This window comes from Macrosteles quadrilineatus, unplaced genomic scaffold, assembly GCF_028750875.1.
Source record: "Macrosteles quadrilineatus isolate MER2022 unplaced genomic scaffold, UCM_ALF_1.0 Scaffold_8__2_contigs__length_117827958, whole genome shotgun sequence".
NCBI lineage: Eukaryota > Metazoa > Arthropoda > Insecta > Hemiptera > Cicadellidae > Macrosteles > Macrosteles quadrilineatus.
This window is the reverse complement of record NW_026542601.1, coordinates 14,600,141-14,619,126: the sequence shown is the minus strand read 5'-3', so window position 1 is coordinate 14,619,126 and position 18,986 is coordinate 14,600,141. Positions and strand designations below refer to the sequence as shown.

Genomic DNA, 18,986 nt, shown 5'->3' with positions numbered 1-18,986 from the left:
TACAAACGCAAAGCTTGAGTATAACCATGGTATAACCAACCATAGACTAACCAACACAAGTAGACTTCTCATCCCATTGTAAATTCTGAAGCACGTTTTTCGTGTCTAGTTCATGTACGTGACACAAAGGCGCTAGTGTCGATGAAACTTTGTTTCTATTATTTTAGGGTTAATTTCTTGATTTGTGCTTTACTGTTTGGTTATATAACTAGGGGACAAGTTATTGTTTATGATTAGATCGTTTTATTTGGTTAAACGAGGTTTTAAATGGCTGTAATAACGGGAAACAAATTGTAAACAAAACACGACCTCTACATAAACCGTACAGAACTAACAATAAAATTGTCTTCAGCTGTTCCATAAGGATGAGAAATCTACTAAGGGAGTATGTTTTATCTATGGTACAACTGTATAACTGCAATAAGCATTTTATACTGTATTCCAACCCCGTACGAAGGCACACGAAGGACGGGTTCTCTGCTAGTAATTAATATATTTGGCAATTTCAATTTGTCCAGCTGCCTGCATCAGTTCGTTGGATCAGTCTCAGTCTAGTCAGTCACTCCAGTCCACTCACTCAAGTCTAGTCCAAGTGCCAAGTGTCACTCTGACTCCCACTAGTCAGTCAGTCAGTAGGTAAGGTATAGACCAAACCTAAGAATGTCAATGTATCCTAAACAACATCAACATTCAAAAGTCAAAACAAAATCATCAAACCCAAACGAAATTACAATTTAATTAGTTTAGATTCCGGTGAAGTGAAGCCAAGATCACTTAGTTTTGAACTATTCATTTTGAGTATGGCTCATCAAGTAAGTGTTTATACTAGAGTACCCGTGCGGCTCAATGAGCCGCATAGTATGAAACATAACTCCAAGGAAAACTTTATGCTTAAATTAGAGTAATTCTAGTTACATCTTAGAGTAGTTTAAACACTTGTTAGAAACTAATTTTAAATACCTCTATTTGCATTGTAAAAGGTGCACCTACCTACATTATTTCTGCGCCCAGTTTTAACTGATTACTCCTAATCTAATGAATGCTAAACGATCTGCTTCAATTCGAGTTAACATGTTACAACAAAGTTTTTCCAGAATTGAGAATTCTGTGTTAAGTAATTTAAGTTTGGGTCATTTTCATTTCTTTGATTTGAGACTTTACTCTAAACAAACGAATTTTTCTCCGTAGAGAATCCTGAAAAGGTGGGTGATATCAACCATTTCATGTGGTCCATTTATACCCACAAACTCTGGGTTACCAACTGGACAGCCTTAATCTGCGTTGAATAATAGGCTAAAGCAGCAACACCATTGAAAGCTGATTAATGTATTTTAACGTGTTGTCTGTCATTCACAGTATATGCCCCGCATCATAACGTTCTCACGTAGTTCAATGGAATTCCTCTTTTAATACCTGTACCAAATTTTTGAAAGTATGGACTCATTTGTCGAAATAGGTTGGATAACTCTTGTAGCTATAAAATTTGGATATCAATTTTCATTTTCTCTTTTAAAAGCGTATATTATTTGCCTCTCCTGAATCATAAAAATAAAGTTGACCGTAACTATTCGATCGTTAAATAAATAAACACTAATTCCTTCACTTATGTTTGATCTAATATTGCCACTAAGTTTTTGAAACTTCTGATTTTTGACCTGAAATGTCTGGATTGTGTTGGTGAATTCAGTCCAAAAATTTGGTATATAAGTTTGTCAGAGATACGGGCAACACAACCTAGAAGTAAAGAATCCATTTTTCGTTTTTATCAATTGAAGTAGACTGAGTAATACAGAAAGTTTACAATAAAAACATAAGGTCCGCAAAGATTTGGTATAATCTTACCACTTGAACTTATCATAGTCAATGCGTTATTATAGTTTCTACTACATAAATGTTTTGAAATTTCTCTATCTGTAAGTGTCAGAAGTAAACAATTCTTGCATGCATTCATTTGATCTGTGATTAGCCAAGTTTACTTTACCAACGTGAAAACACTATATGCTTCGTATATTTTTCCACGTCCAAAGTAAGTTGCATAGCATAACTGTCAAATATTATTCATCTCACCAAGTGAATTTGTATCTGGAAGGGTATCTGTTAGATGGGGATCTGTTTTTCTACTCTCCTCATACACATCAGATATCTTATTATTAATTGTCTCCTCCTCCCGTTTTCAATGTTTCTTCTTTGAACTTGAGGCATTTTCTGTTCTTCCAATAAAACTGATAAACTGTTTAACTTGGCCTTAACCTACTGAATATTACAAACAATAATATTTACTCCCAAAAAGCTAATGAGTTTCTTTTCATTAACAGCTGTTTTTTGTTTTTAAATTTGTTCTGTGTATTTCTTATGGGGAAAACCCGACCTTTGAGAGGGTCTCACGCCCTTAAGGGTAGGAATTTTAAAATTGTAAAACCTTATTGCAAAACTACATATTGAGACGAATCTTTTGACACCTTAAACGTTGAAATTGGTCCACAAATAATGGAGGAGTTGCCTTAACAAATAACGGCTTCACGTATTATATATATAGATTTACTTAACTTATCGGCCACAATTCTTATGGATACTGTAAACCTGTGAACTAATAGGCCTAAGGCCTATTATTTTTTAAACTTTTTTTTAGGTTATCTATCTGTCATATTTGTATTGATGCACCTACCTTCAAGCCTAGGCTAGACCAATGTAAGTTAATATAATATTCTAATATCTTAGGTGTAAACTCAATGGCGTGACTGGTTGAAATTCCTGTAATCTGAGTCTATCATTAATCATAAATTACTTAGTTATAAACAAAAAAGTTATAAGTTTTAGGCAGAGGATAGGCCTACGCATCCGGTAACCGGACGTGGATTAGGCTTCCGGCAGTAACTGTCATCTTAACGTACCAACTAGGTACCAAACTAACGTACCAACGGTAACCAAACTTGATGATAATGAAAAAATTGAATGATGGTTAAATTCTGTTTATAAAATAAAATAATAAATGCCTCAAATTCTAACAAAAGATGTAGGCCTACAGTTAGGAAGAAATGGCTTTCTAAGCAAAATCCTTGACAAAAGTTGGTGACACCGATGGGATTCGATCTAAGTACCTCTGAACATCAGCCGAGTACTTTATCCACTAACTTACACCACAAACACCGACGGCAGTACACCGTATCGTTGTGTTAATGGTGTTCCGGGCCTCCACAGCTCGGTGACGTCACTGCCGGACGCCTAATCCTCGTTTTATTACCGGACGTGCATCCTTTGCGTAAGTTTTAAACACTCAACGACATAAATAGGGGCAAATGTTAATAAGTTAGGCTAATTTTATAAGCAAAAAACCCTCTCTAGGCCCTATCAGACATTTAATTGTTTCCATATACCGGTACGTAGAATTTCTATCCCGCAAATGGGATTCTTAGACCATGCGCGGAATTAAAGCAGGATGGGGTAGGCTACAACAGAATTTTCGGTTCTGACCCGGTTTTTCTTCTTTATATTAACTTGGATAAAAACTAAACCCCCAATCGATTGAACTATTGTATCAAAATATAATTGGCTACTTAGCAAGGTTTAATCAGCTATATAAAACATGATCCTAAGTTACGTCAAGTAAATCACAAGGGATTGAACAAAATTGTTATTCAAAAGGGAATAAAACAGGATTTTCTCAACCTGGTAAGCGGGATATCAATTTTTTTTATGTCGTCTAGATTCACTGCTTATAAGTTAAGCCTTTTGTTAAAGTTTTTCCACGGTGTTTTATCCAAGATATTAAGTTTTTTAAGATTGGAGAAACTTTGTTAACTTATCCGACTTTAAGTTTACTGTAGGCTATAAAATAAATAGATTAAAAACCTTAGGTTCATTCAATACTGTGGATTTCTATAGGCCCTATCAGACATGTGGTGATTCAACTTAAGTAAGTTGTGAGTTTAGATCTTGCAAGTGAACAGCCAAAAGATTAAATGCGATGGTGGAGCAATACATGGCAGAATGGTACTTTCTAGTTAGGATATGATGGGGTTAAGTTCACTACGAAAATTGATCAATTAACATACTTTTATAATTACTGTCAGGCGGGTATAAATCTTTAGTTCCAAACCTTTGAAATATTTTAAATAGGCTAGTTTATACGATGAGTTTGTCAGAACTACATAAGGAAAACAAAGTATACCAACAACTAACTCAACATTTGCGTATATAAAAACTGGAAACTATGTGGCTTTAGTGGTAGTATACTCGTGTTCCTTAACGTACAAGGTACTTACCGGTAATATCCAACTGATATGATTTTCTTACAGTTTGAACATCTGGTGGCAAAATACCGAGCTGTGAGCCAATTTCCTGGGTTAAGCAGCGCAAGGATTTTGTGTAAGGAGGGTTCTAATGTGGTTGTTAGTTCTGCTTGGAGCCAAAAATGTTTAGAAAAGGGAAAGAACTCCAAGTTTATGCAGACTCATTTTGTTACGGATAAAAACATCATTCATACAACTCCTGTAGACATTTCAAACGAGTGAGTAGACATTTTGTTCTATTTCCTGAGCTTATACTGACAATATTCTATAGATAGCCTACTAGAACCAATTTCACTTATAATGCAGACCTATGTTGTGGTAAATATGATTTGTTGGCTGTTCTAATTAGAGTAATTTAGGTAGGGTATTAACTAATGTTGTAGGTTTAGTTGGCTTCATTTTGTAGCCTACAGAAAACTTTTTCTACAAATATTTATAATGCTATGTTTTACCTTTCTCGGTGCAGGCAAAAATTTAGCTGAACCTTTATTTGTGCTGACTAATATTTAGTAAATTAAATAAGTAGGCTATAGATGATAACTCTAATTCTCTAATTTAAATGGTCTCTCAATGATCTGTCTTTTTCCTAAATCTGGCCTACGATACTGCTCGCCCGTTGAAGCTGTGTTATTGAGGTTCAATAAACAAATATTATCTTGACAATGTTAATTCACTAGTAATTTGGTTGATTTTACAACTAACCAATTTAGCAGTAACTTAACTTAGAGACACTGCTTTTAAAATCATGCAGGCCTATCCCCTTTAATGGCATTCAATCGTCATCATGCCTTAGACACAATATGATAATTTTGTAGTTTATCATTATCTTAAGACAAAACTTTATGCTACTGTACAAAACTAATCTCCTTTCCATCTACAGTAGCAATCGTTTACAGCTTTTGGATTCCCTAGATCATACGCAAGAGTCCTCAAGGTTAAAGATAAGGCCTTGCTGTTTTTTTAGCCTACTTAAAACATACTTTGAAACGGTACAATTTGTATGAGTACAGTACAATACAATACCATAAGATTTTTATTTGAATACTTTTTCATTTTTCCCCCATCAACATTTTACTTTGATTGGTTGTTGTGATTCTCTGCCAGGTTGTTGTCAGCGTGGTCGCCCTCAGGTGTCGGCCGTGCAGTGTTGAGAGAACATGACAATGGCGGGGCAGGTGCGGGGGGCAAGAAACAACACCTGGAGATCTGGCGTGACAACCGACTGGCCCAGCTGATTGACCTCAGTATGCTGGATCAACACGGGGATGTATATACGAGTGGTAAGTCATGTACCTGAAATTGTAATTCCACATTTGTTGATTTTGTTAGCAACCTTAACTCGTTCGCTACGAGAATCCCATTGACGGGGCGGTCGAAGATGCGACACAGCCTCAGCACGTCGCAATTAGCACAATAGGCATTAAAATATGTCAGTCTTGACAGTGGCGGTAATGGTTCTGTGTTGCCCCGAGAGTGGACGTAGTTCACTTAAACACTCACAGATAACAGCACTGCCTGAATCCGTAGCCAGGGTGTCATTGAAATGTGGCTTGAAGGGACAAAATCACCGAAAACGGGACAAAAAGCGGATTTGAAAAACGGGATTTGACGCGAAATTTTACTACCAACTTAAACCTAACCTACACCAAATTAAAGTACAGTATAGGACCAGCACAACATACCGACATAGTTTAGTTGATCCCCGATAAATGTGGAGGTCACAGTAGACCAACTTGTATAACACAGCTTTGTGACTCTGTTCAGAGTCGTACGCACGCTGTGCCGTATGGCATGACTCTGATCGTAGATCAGCAGCGAACGTGTTAAGTAGGCCTAATATTATTGTCTAGGTAGAGAGATATATAATAGCTCGGTATGTACAACTGGGACCCATGATGTTTACGCAAATAAGAGTATACGGGTATTTATGATTATTGATTTTTGTCCCATCTAAAAACAACACTTTCTAGGAAGGCTCTAGTCTGGGTCAGTTTTCACATTAGGCCACTTCAGGCTAGGCCTAGAGGGTCGCTGTATTTTTACTGAGATAAAAATCTAATGGTGATTGGCAGGATTTGAGCACAGGACCAAAGTCCCACGCCCCTCCACTAGACCAGCCGGCTGTCCAAATTAATAATGTAATAGCAATAAAGTATAAATAAATTCATCAGAGTCTAATTCATTTTTCTCACTGTTTTGCCTTATATAGGCTTGTGACTTTTGTATAAAAGAAACAAACGTTATGTAACAAATAAGGTGGCTAGATTAGATTGTTTGTCTTTTGTGTCCTTATCTGAAATTTTAATGAGTCTGGCTTCTGTGTGACCTTAAGTCAACTGTTATCATGTAACGACAATCTGTCTTTAAACTGTAAAGTAACTAAGATAAGTTTTTGTTTTACGAACTGCAGTTAACAATGGTAGGGAAATTTTACCTTTTCACCAGTAGGCAATCAAAAGGTCATCCCTATGGCAATACTGAGAAAAGTTAGTAACTTTTTGATGGTTCGAAACTGGGACTAGCTATCTTAGGGACTTGCTAAATTAGGGGTCTGACTTAGGGGAGGTACGAATAAGGCATTAGTTCAAAATTCCTCCGTGAACAGCGCTGTAGTAGAGAGCACTTTGGCAATGAAGGTTTACTAATCGCAAAAATAGTTCTGTTCATAAAATAAAACTATAAATGCCTCAAATTCAATTTTATAATTATAAAATTAAACCATCATAAACCTAACCGAACTAACCAAACTTGCCGATAATGAAATAATATAAAAAAGTTTACTAATAGAACAAATAATTCTGTTGATTAAATAAAACTAGAAATTGCTTAGTTGAAATTGTATACTGACTTAATAATAAAATTAAACCGTCATAACCGAACCAAACCAACCAAACTTGCTGATAATGAAAAAATCTTAGACAAAAAGTTAATGCTACCAGCGGGACTCAAACCCGGAACCTTCATCATATCAGCCCGGCACGCTAACCACTAGACCACCGAAACCGATGTCTATAACCCGTATTATTACGGTAATGGCGTTCCCTCAGCTAATAAGAAGCCCACAGCTGTCATCGTAGGCTCATCTATACCTCCCCTGAGTAAATACCCTAAATTAGGCTTCCAACAGATGGTCCTGGCTAAATTAAATATATACAGCTGATCTTAGAAAGTAACAAAGCTACACTGACTACCCACACTCACTACCGTACCTCACTACCTGCAAGGTCCCGCATTAGGAATAATTATATGGCTTGATTGCTGGAATAATAGCTAAAAAAACATCCATAAACATGATCATGATATGTATAATCTATGAATGATAATGATCTGCCAATTTAAATATACAAAAACGCTATTATGTAGGTTTGCTATAATCTTTATCTTTTTATTTCAAAATAACGTTAATTAGGAAATATATATTGTTTTAATTTTACTGAGGTCTGTTCTTCTGTATGTGAGTATTTTATGCATCGTGATGAACCGTTTCGTTCACAAAGCACAACTTGTACCAAAAGTGATTTTCTGGAGTTTGCTCAAATTATTCCCGTCCTTGGCCTCACCTTGCTCGTGAAAATTGGCGTTCCTGTTGGTTGCCTCATACATGAAATTTGAGTGTGCACCAGAAAATACCACTTTCAATCCTAGTAATGAAATATATGTATACTATTTCATTACTCTTCAAAGAGTGAGTTAGTGCAGCCTGTGGCGCTATACTTGGTTGGAAACTAAGACATTAAATGTATTAGTTTGAACCCTTACATAATATTGAATTTTTCAAGTATTGGGACCTTTTTCGTTAATTCACTACCACTAGTGGAATGTGGTTAGGTTAGGGTTTTCTAACTCTTACTAAACTCTATACTAACCTTACCTAACCTACCCAAAAGTTTAACTCACTACCACTTCTATTACTAATAATCTATTGCTCTAAAAACTAGAAAATCTATTGGTAGTGAATTAACGGAAAAGGTCCAAGTATTGTTTGTTCCAATAGGTCTCTGACCAAAAACACCTTGGTTTGAACAATACATTCTCTGTGTCGTAAAGGCCTGAGGCCTGTTGGATGGCCAAATGGAAAGTCAAAACTGATTCCGAACCTCATCAGAAAATAATTGTTATTCACATTTCTTATTTGTAGCTCAACATTTTTTTCTTTTTAAATTTGTTCCGAATTTGTGTAATCACTTTAGCTTAATAATTTAGAGGTTTACAAGCAATTTTTTACTTGTAGGGGAGTTCAGCTGTCTGGAGTGGTCTCCTTGTGAAAAGAAGCTGCTCTACGTCGCCGAGAAGAAGCAACCCAAAGCTGAACCTTTTTACCCGAGCAAACCTAAGGATAAAGATTCAACTATTCCTGACGAGAAACTACCCAAAATGGTAAGTATTTTTATACTCTCTCCAACTAGACCAAGTGAACTTGTGAAAATATAATCCATTTATTAGTACACACGGAGGTATCTGAATCACTTGAAAGCCCTGCTGCTCAAATACTACTTTATTTTTTTACAACCTTTAAATTTTGGCTTCTTTTATGTCATCCGATTTTCTTGAAGAAGGGCAATAAACATTGGAATGTGTGTTGTTTTGTAGGGGGAAGAACATGTTTTCCGTCAGGACTGGGGAGAAACAATGGTCGGCAAACATCAGCCTGTATTGTGTGTCTGTGATTTGACACTTGGAACTGTCTCCGTGACGTCAGGCATCCCAGACAATGTGTCTGTTGGACAGGTACGTACTTTAACAGTGACAATGTTAGAAAGTGCAATTATAATTCTCTAGTGAGGTCACCTTATACAACACTGATACCACAGAGAAGTAAGGTACAAAGAAAACACTCTTACTGTGCGCTTTCAGCTCCGGTACGTTGGGCTGGAAACATACTTGTGACGACCAAGGAAGAGTACAAGCAGCAAGTGCTGTGCGGAAATTCCTATTGTACAAGGCACAGGGTCTTCCTTCACCAAGGGTGTTGTAGTACATGATGGCGAGGGGGGCGGTGTTGGACCCTGCCCTAGACACCAGTGACTATTTCTAGACACCGCTTAAGTGTATCATTGAATTTGTCTTCTGTCCGTTACATACTCTGTGCAGATGATTAATTATTTACTAGGTTTGATTATTGGTATAGGTAGACATCCCATTCCAATTTTAAAGTTGTCAGTGGATAGTAAAAATAAACCTAGCTCAATTAAGCTGATAGAGTGTCCTTGCCATTAATTTCTGTTGAATGTGCCAACATTTAAACCTAGCCAAACTGCCTAAATCATTGCATCTTTTGTCCTATCAACTGTCACAGTGACAAAACTGAGGAGGAGGATAACATTTAACAGAAGCACACTGTGTGAATGTTGATTGATTTTACTGTGTTCTATTTTAATAAGAACTTACCTTCAGCTACATATAGATAGGTCTATTTCAGTTTACAAAATACTGATGGAAGGTGGGATTAGTGTTAGTCCAGGATCTGAAGGGGGTTGAGTATGCATGGAAAGCCTGACGCAAAGCTGGACTATGTAGGAAAACTTCAGAGAGTAGATTAGGAGCGAAAATCAATGTGAAATTTGCCTAGGTAAGCTAACTGAACTCTGTAATTTTCTTTTCAGCCACATTTCTGTAATAATTCATAATCGCAATTGCTAATGGTGTTCACGGTTTTGCCACAATCACAGAAATTGATGATGATGTCTCTGCGAACGGACAAGATGTTTACAATTTCGCCGTGACCGCGGAAGATGTTATTGTTTCTGCTGTGACAGTAGAAAACATTCTACATTTCATGTTCGCTTCGTACTAATGGTTTGTAAAAAATAATTTCCTAACTCAAGTTTGGGATAGGTGGATTTTTGGAATAGTGGGACTTTACTATAGCTGTTTCTTCATACAAAAATTAAAAGCCCAATGCTTGAAGACAGCTGTCCAGTTTTAATCAACCAAAAAGCTACTGTATTCTCGAGATTGAACCAGCGTCCTTTTAATTGTCAGGTGAGCACTCGTACCACTCAGCTACCCAGCGCTGCATACTGAATATTGAAATATGTTGTGGGTTTTAAAGTCAGTGTACATCAAAGTCCACATTTGTGGGATAAGCAAGACATGACAATGTTACAGGCTCTCTGGGTGCCTGATGGCATAGTGGCTGTGGCCTGGCCTCATACACCGCGCAGGCTAGGCATAGTGTACTGCACCAGCCGACCTAGCTATGTCTTTCATCTCACTCAAGATGGCACATTCAGTGAGTACTTGTGTATTATTTATCTTTTTGTAGGCACGAGTATTATGTAAAACTGAGTAGTGCTTGTTGGTTAGCTCATTGGTCTGAGTGAACTGGACATGTTTATTTCCAGTAGACATATTACAAATGTATTGGAAGAGTCAAAAATTTTTATGCAGAGCAGTTGTCAAATTGAGAAGTCAGTTACAAAGTGTTCACAGTCTGCTATAACCTAATATTGTTGGATACATTTTTTTTAATGGAAATTGTTTATTTTATTTTAATTGCTGTACTTATAATTTCTAGTACTATGAGAATTTAAATTGAGTGAAAATAAGCACAAGAGAATATGAGATATGGTTAGGCCTACTCGTTGTAAATACCTTTTAGGGATAGTTATACACTGGTAACTACATACATCCAAAGCCAAGGAGAAATATAAGATGGTTAGGTGTGGTTGAAGAACAGAAATCTCGATTGCTGAAACCCTTCACTCCCAACAAATAGTACTTAACAATTTATTAGCGCTATTCACAATTTATCCGTGACCACTGTTTCTCCTAATGTGGACTGCAATCTTGAGAGGAACATTTCAGAAATATATCATTGATGTAGAAGGAATAGGTAAATTTAGAGTTGATTTAAGAGGACTTGTCATTGTAATGAGTACGTTTCAGTAAAGTTGTCCAAGGACGATGTAGCTGCTCAGTCTCCGAGACTGTCACCTGATGGTGAATATCTTGTGTGGCTACAGCGGCCGGTCTACGGGCCTCACCACGCCTGTCAGGAGCTGGTAATACTTACTACATGTCTTTCTGTTATAGCTATTTTAGACCCCTCAGATCCGAATGAACCAACCTACTAGGTTATATAAACTATATGATCAATACCTAATGATAATGTACAATTAATAAATGTACTAAAGGTAGTGTTTGTGTACCAGTACCCTAACCTTGAGTTTTGAATCTTGAAACTAAAACCTGCATTGTCATTTTTTTCTGATGAGCTTTAGTTTATGATCCAATTTGGAAGTTATTTTTGTTGTGTTTAGTTATGATTGTTTTCATTTATTCGGGGATCAAAAATTTTGTTTTTGACAAACACTGTACAGTCGAAGAACATATAAGACATAAACAGTGAGGATTCTTAAATGTTTAACTCCATTGTTTGTTTTTAGCATAGATCTAATAAATTGCTTCTGAACTGTCAAAATTTGGTCTGGATTCTATTTTGAGGTCGCTCCAAATACACACACACACACACACCCCACAGGATATATAGGATTGAATGTGGTTGTGAAACAATTTCTAAAACTTCTTTCTTTCTGAATGTTACAGGTGAAGGCAGTGTGGGGGGCCATCCCTCACCCTCTAGTGCCCATAGTTCAGACCAGCATTCAGTGTGCCAGTGGACATGTGTTCTACGGACTGTACTGCCAGTCGCTGCCGGCCAGGTGCTTCATTGATAACAACAAACTGATGCTCAGCACAGGACAGCATTCTAGCGTCGTCACCTACAGCGTCAACACAGGTGAGTCGGGTCTGTAAAATAGTCAAAGGGTGGCTTTTAGTGAGCTTACCCAATAGGGAAGAAGCTAATACCGTAGATAACATGGTAAGACCTAGACCCAGGGCCTATGTACGGGTACTCAGTTTTGATGTCTTCTGAAGCCAAACACATCATTTGTTTAGATTTAGTGTTTATTGGCACAATGACAGTGAAAATCATCTGATTTTAATGAAATTTTGTATAATGGTGTAGCCTTGTTTGAGGTGTGTTAATCGTTACAAGGAAATAAAGAAATGGAAAATTTTAAATTCAACATAATTCTAATGGAGAATATGTCAGCCATTGTAGTTTGCTTCTTTATAGATGTATTTTGATCAAATTTAGCGAAATTGTTCATCATACTATACTATTACAATTTACCCAAAAAACACACGTTATTACCCTTTGTGCAGCAGCTAACCTGGGTACTCGTTAAACCTAATAGAAAAAAATCTGACATGTTTGAGTAATTATTTTTGTGAAAATCAAATCAGGCAAAGGGAATGATTTGAGGTACTACAAGGGGAAAGGACTTCACCTTAGGGTACTCCTCACTTAGTCGGTAGGTTTGTTGCGACAGTTGTGTCTTTGTTTTGATCATGAGATCATTCTTTAAATTAAGTTTGCACTTGTTTTGTATTTGAAATCGCTCATAAAATTACCTATTATTTTATTTTTAGACTTGTAAGGTTTATTTTCCAACAGACAGTGGAGCTGTGTGCCAAGTAACGGAGGAGATTGGCAGCGTAGTGGTGATGGACGTGTGTACCCAAGGCTCATTGGCACTGTGCTACAAGACTGTGGTAGACACTCCACCGAGCCTGTATCTGGCTCATATCAACAAGGAAACTCTGCGTCTACAACCTCTAGTCGTCAGACAACCCGTGTGTCCACCACCCGTGCCTCACCTGAAGTATGTCCTAGAGCTGCAGGCAGAGGTCAAGGATAAATTCAGTAAGTGTTAAGGTCGGTTTCCCTAGCTGCCAAATCCGGTTGTTGAATACGGCTGTGTTTTTTTACACAAATTCAATGCAAAAGGGTCAGCTAAAGGTGTTTTCCTAGGGGGTGAAATTGCGAGGTACTGTATCCCACAGCAGCCTGCGAGACGGGCGACTGCTCCAAGAGTAGTCAGTCCCGCACCCCGCGATGTAGTCATGCTTCTGGACTATTTTTGGCATAGTTCATCAAGCCTGTGAATTGTATAGGTTTGTAGGCTTAAAGTCGTGACAGTGACTATCTTATGACGACTTTATTTGTTTAGTTTAATTTAAGTTCTGAAGGTTAAAAATTAACAAATTCAACCTTAAACTACGACAATTTATGTAGTTCAAACTATTTTTTATCAATCAGCAATGTTGTGCCAAACTAATTTTTGTGGGATATGAATATTAGTTAAACTCTGCACATTTAGATTACAATAGCATCTCTGAAAGATAAAAACTTAAAAACTAATGCATAAACTTACCCTACAATTAAATATTTCAGTTTTAGAAAAATACCCCTTTCATAAAATCTTGCATCATACAATCATGCAGTAGTTGTATTTGGTAGCCAATTCGACTACCAGGAAAGCCTACCTTTAACTACTCCAGCCACAACAGACCAAAATTTCTGGTTGGAAGGCCAACTGCATAAATAATGTTTAAACTCTTTGAAATGCATGCACTTGGCTGAACTAAAACTGGCTGTTGAAGAGTTTTCAGAGTCCAAAAATTCTTCTAAATTTGAAATTCTTGCCTGTCCAGAAGAGTCTTAAGATCATTTGATCATAAATTTTGACCCACTAGAAATAGACTATTCCGAAGGCAATCTGTTGACAAGTGAGTTTGTATTTTCAAAGTAAATTTGGGCACTAGTATTATTTATTGCTGAGATTTTAATGAATCAGGTCATTAGCAGTCCCAATGCTGAAGGGGGATAAGATTGAACCAGTCACTGACTCTGGTGTTGATTGCAGACGATTTCAACGCTATTTACTACGGCCCTTATGAAGGTGAAGAAAAGAGCGTTCCTTTGATAGTCTGGCCTCATGGAGGCCCACATGCCATGTTCTTTGAGTGCTACTCAGTCTTCAATCAGTTTTTCGTCAGTGCTGGTGAGTATTATGTATACAGGGTGTCAACAGTCTTTCAGTGGTTTTGTTAATTGATAAACCTGAAAAAAATTATAAAGATATACGTCTAATAACACTTTTATTAATGTATTTAAGGTGGTAAGTGGTACCACCTTACATATGTATTTACCGTCTTGTGAATCAACAGTATAAATGTAAATATATTATTACAAGTGTTATTAGACGTATATCTTTTTGTTTTTTTGCAGGTAATTGAATAACACTTGCGATGCTGATCAAGAAGTTAATTGATGAACTTGAAAATTTAAACTAAAGTTCAGCAAGAGTCTCAATTGGATTTACCACTGTATTAGGGAAAAAAGCTGCAGATAAAAACAGTTATTATGCTATGATGCTCAAAATTAATAGGAAGATACAATCAGCATTATTTTACTCACTCCCTCACACGTTACAAAAATAATAGGGTATTCTCAGTAGTCTTTTACCAAGGTAACAGGTGTCACTTTAGTAATAGTGTTATTTATCGTCTCTGTCTTCTCTAGGTTTCGCCACTCTCCAGGTGAACTTCAGAGGATCCACAGGTGTGGGGCAGGCGGGTGTAGACTTTCTACCAGGTCGTGTTGGCGACACTGATGTCAAGGACTGTCACCAAGCTACGTTGGCAGCCTTGAAGCAGTTCCCTATCCTGGACCCTGGCAAAGTAGTGTTGTATGGAGGATCTCACGGAGGCTTCCTGGTCACTCACCTGGCAGGTCAATACCCGGTAAGTGACAATATTGACGGATAAAACTTTGGTATAAGAATTTATTCAAAGCATCTAATGTTGCAGAATTGTGTCTCACGCCTAAAAAAAGGAATGATAATCTTATTTATGTTAAAATTCAACTTTGCTACCGCTTTATACATTTTCCAAAATATTAAACGATTACTTGTAACAGTTTTGAAATTTTAAGGTGCTGGCTATTGCAGATAGATGTTGTCTGAGTTAGGAAAAATTCTCTCTGGAGCTCTAGTTTAGTTATGAACTACAGAGTTCTCAATATCTTTGCAAATTCTTCACTGATATCTGACTTATTTCTCGATTCTCCTGAGATTGTTTGCAGTACAAATTCTTACTTAAACTATCTTGAGCAAAACCTCGCTCAGCTTGTTCCCACACATTTATTTTGTCCCAAGAATTAAACTTGAATATCTCTTTCAACCAAAAATCCTCTATTCAACTAAAAAAATGTGAATTTGTACGAAAAATTATTTCTAAATTCTTTTGATTTTTTAAATTAAAATTTGTAAAAATTATAACCTTACCTAGAACTCAGTTATGGAAGAACACTTGTAGAATAGCACAACTTTTCCAAACACTTTCTCAAATTCAATATAACTGAAAATGCTGACAGTGATACTAAATTATTCTAATTTTGATGTTAAATGTAAAGATTGTGTGTTTTTTCTGTGTCAAAGTGGACCCTTTCCTATTCAGGTAAGCTTGCTGTTCTAACAAAGATTGAATATCCCTGCCAAACAATATTGCAAACAACACATTTTGTAAAGTTTAAATTGAAAAAGAACAATGATGCAAATGAAATTTTTTGTGTGGGATATTTTGTTTTTAAAAATACATTGGTTGGCAGCACTTTCAAACGATTTGCGTGAGCAAATTGCTGTGTTGGCGTTGGTGCGGCCAGAATGTTTATGTGTTTCCTGAAAATATTTACTCTTGTCAATTGCAACGTTGTTCAGCGGAGCGATTCAATTCTTAAAACCTAGGCCAATGTGCTGTGTCACGCATTGTTTTCTTGTGTTCGTAGGATCTGTTCCGAGCTGTAGTAGCCGTCAATCCCGTCGTTGATCTAGTCTCCATGCTGGCCACCACCGATATCCCCGATTGGTGAGTAAGCTCTGCGTTTTGTTGCAGGACTTTTACAAAGCCGTTGTTGCACGTAACCCTGTTGTCGATGTCGTCTCAGTTCTCTCTCTGTCTGACATTCCAGACTGGTGAGTTGTTATTTTGTTTGGATCCTTTCGCTTTGGTTCTTGTTTCCCCGACTAACGTCTTCACTTGCAACAGTCTATTTAGTGTATAAATTGATGTTCTGGTTGTCAACAAGGAGATTGAAAGTTCAATAATATGTAATATAAGTATAACTATAAGTAACTATGATAATTTGCTTTACGTAACAGACGCTGTAGATGTATTGTTCTTTGTCTCTGTTGAAATTTTCTTACAAACTTTGTAGTATATCATAAGTTATTTTTGCATGGTTTGCTTTGCATGATAAGTAACATTGACGATTTCAATGCATGTTTTTCCATGTTAAAAATTTAAAGTTAAATAATTCACAAACGTTTTTCTCAAAAAATTAGTTTTTTTGTTTTGGAATATTTCTAACAGTTTTCACATAAAAAAATTAATAAAATAATACCAATAAATTAAATTTGTTGCTTTAAAATCTACAACGTAAACAGTAATTTACCTATATCACTCAGGTTGCGTTTACAAAGAAGTAACCTATTTAAAATCCATTTCCATAAACTGTTTTGTCTCTGGTTACAATCAGACTGTGGTTAAATATTCAACTGAAGGATTAGTTGTCACCATTTAAATTCACATTAAAAACGTTATAAAGAAAGTTGGTCTGCAACACTTTAGCAAATAAATTAAAACACTAGGGTAGCGAAGCTCTAAAGCAATTAATTAACCTTATTACTGCCATTAGCATTTTTCCCTCCCCTAAACAAAAACCCTTAAAGAACAAAATCTTTAAAATGACATTTCAATCGTTAAAATTGGTTAAGTGGGATGGGTAAAAAAGAGATGTTACAGATAACCCCCTTATTGAATTACATATTAAGATTGTATTCAATTTTTTTTTTACATCTGTTATTTTTGTACAGATATTTTAACAGTGAACATGTAATGTACCGCTGCTTGGTTCTCTAAAAAATTGAATTAAGTTTTAATACATTTTATCTCAAATTTCCTAGATAGGCCTGTAAACGGTGTAAACCAAACCTTTGATTGTCACTATTTATATGTACTCATTTGCATGAAATAAACTAAGAAAAAGATTTGATATGAAAAATCCAACCATTGCTAATGCACTTAGTACGTAACAGTTAAAAATTATTATTACTTTAAAGTTTTAGAAAGTATTTTTGGAGGACGAAAAACTTGGCTTGGATTACATTTAGCAAGAAGGAGTGAATACACAACTAACTTATCTAAGAAAAGACTTCTAGACAGTTGAAAGTACACAGAAAATTTACAACACAGTTAACTGGCTATTTTGCCCCTACAAGGGCTTCTTTAGATGAAAGATCTTCCTTCATGTACTTTTAATTATCACTTTGTATTTTTTACATGTGTGATTACTCACAGTGTAATATCCGCAGGGCCGTCGTAGAGGCTGGCTTCACATACACAGGCAAGGAGCAGGTAGAGATGACTCCCGAGTTCCTCGCACAGCTGCGACGTGTTTCTCCTATACAGTACGCTGACAAAGTTAAGGCTCCGACGTTGCTCAACATCGGCAAGAAGGACCTTCGAGTGCCTCCGTCCCAAGGCACTATGTACTACCACACGCTCAAAACATTCAACGTGCCTTGCAAGTGAGTCGGACATTATCTGTCTCTACTGAATCTCAAGAATAGGTTAGAATTTGAGATTAAATCGGAATTTGAGGAAGTTATAATTGTATTGATGCTGTTCATTGTACCGTGTACTTAAAAATGAAGATAACTATTTGAATATTAAATATATTGGATACAGCTTAGACCATCACTCAATTGCTATTCAGTAATAATACAACTGTTATAGTACATGAAGTATAATGTTATCTGACTGTTGTTAAATTTCCAGGATGAACCTGTACGATGACAATCACTCGTTGTCTACAGTGCCTGTGGACATAGACGCAACCATCAACACAGTTCTGTGGTTCCAACAACACTTGGCTGAAAAGCAATAATATGTGCCTCAGTAAACATAAGCAGCTGTCGATCCGATCTTATGTCTAGTCCGTATGAACTTTAGCAAAACAAAACTTTAGCAAGGTGTTATGAAAATTGTACGAATAGAAACACAACACTGTTCACGGTACAACATGTTATGCTACATTGTTTATAGTGTACAGTTTTTGTGTATTTTTTTTGGCCAAAATTGAATTTTCCATTTAGGTAAGGTTGTCATCTCAAAAACAATCCATGAATCGTGTGCTCTTGTGTTCTATGGTAAATTTTTATCATGAGAGTTTACGTTGCATTGTCGTTGAATAGGGTTTTTGAATCCTAAACAAAATGATATGCGTTGATTTGTACATAAGACAGTAACATATTATTTACCTTGTAACTTTTTAAACCATTTAAAAATATTAATGAATTCAAATTTTTAAGGATTCAGGTACTTGAACCATCTGTCATGGTTCTCTTGATTTTTTTCGTACCAAAACTGAAAAAAAATCCAAAGATAAGAGAATATAAATCAAATTTGTAATAATTTACAATTAGTGATTACAATGAAGAAAAAAAATTCCTTTTAATGGTCAGGCTAGACAGCAGAGTAGGTAGGCAGTTGCATATAAGTTAAAGTACTTCAATGGTTCCAAAACAAGTGGCACACTTTAAAGTGTGGATATGACAGTTTGCATTCTGTTGAATATGTGTCACATGTTGAAAAGAAAAAAATCATAAGTTGTGTTATGCAACAGCAATATGTCATTTTTTAATGGCAAATTGTTTAATTTTCACGTGCCATTTTATACTAACAATATATATTACTGTAATTTACTAGGAAAAATAAATTGGATGATATATTTTCTAAGATACTTTATATTGTCTTTGTAAATTACCTAAAAGTTCACAATCTGAT

General features: G+C 36.2%; 1 protein-coding gene across 2 annotated transcripts; it reads left to right on the top strand.

Moving 5' to 3' along the window:
• The first annotated feature begins 668 nt into the window (after positions 1-668).
• On the top strand, positions 669-18,947 carry LOC129001649 (acylamino-acid-releasing enzyme-like). Of its 2 annotated transcripts, none has more exons than XM_054429019.1 (14): positions 669-812; positions 4,296-4,507; positions 5,394-5,569; positions 8,521-8,666; positions 8,880-9,017; positions 10,398-10,521; positions 11,178-11,293; positions 11,838-12,030; positions 12,754-13,002; positions 14,006-14,143; positions 14,665-14,885; positions 16,035-16,114; positions 17,513-17,728; positions 17,979-18,947. In XM_054429019.1, exons 1-14 carry the CDS (start codon positions 801-803, stop codon positions 18,085-18,087), a joined length of 2,130 nt encoding a protein of 709 aa, XP_054284994.1. In that variant the 5' UTR covers positions 669-800; the 3' UTR covers positions 18,088-18,947. The 2 variants fall into 2 exon arrangements, with proteins under 2 accessions (XP_054284994.1, XP_054284993.1); XM_054429018.1 differs by lacking the exon at positions 16,035-16,114 and adding an exon at positions 15,928-16,007.
• The last annotated feature ends 39 nt before the right edge of the window (positions 18,948-18,986 follow it).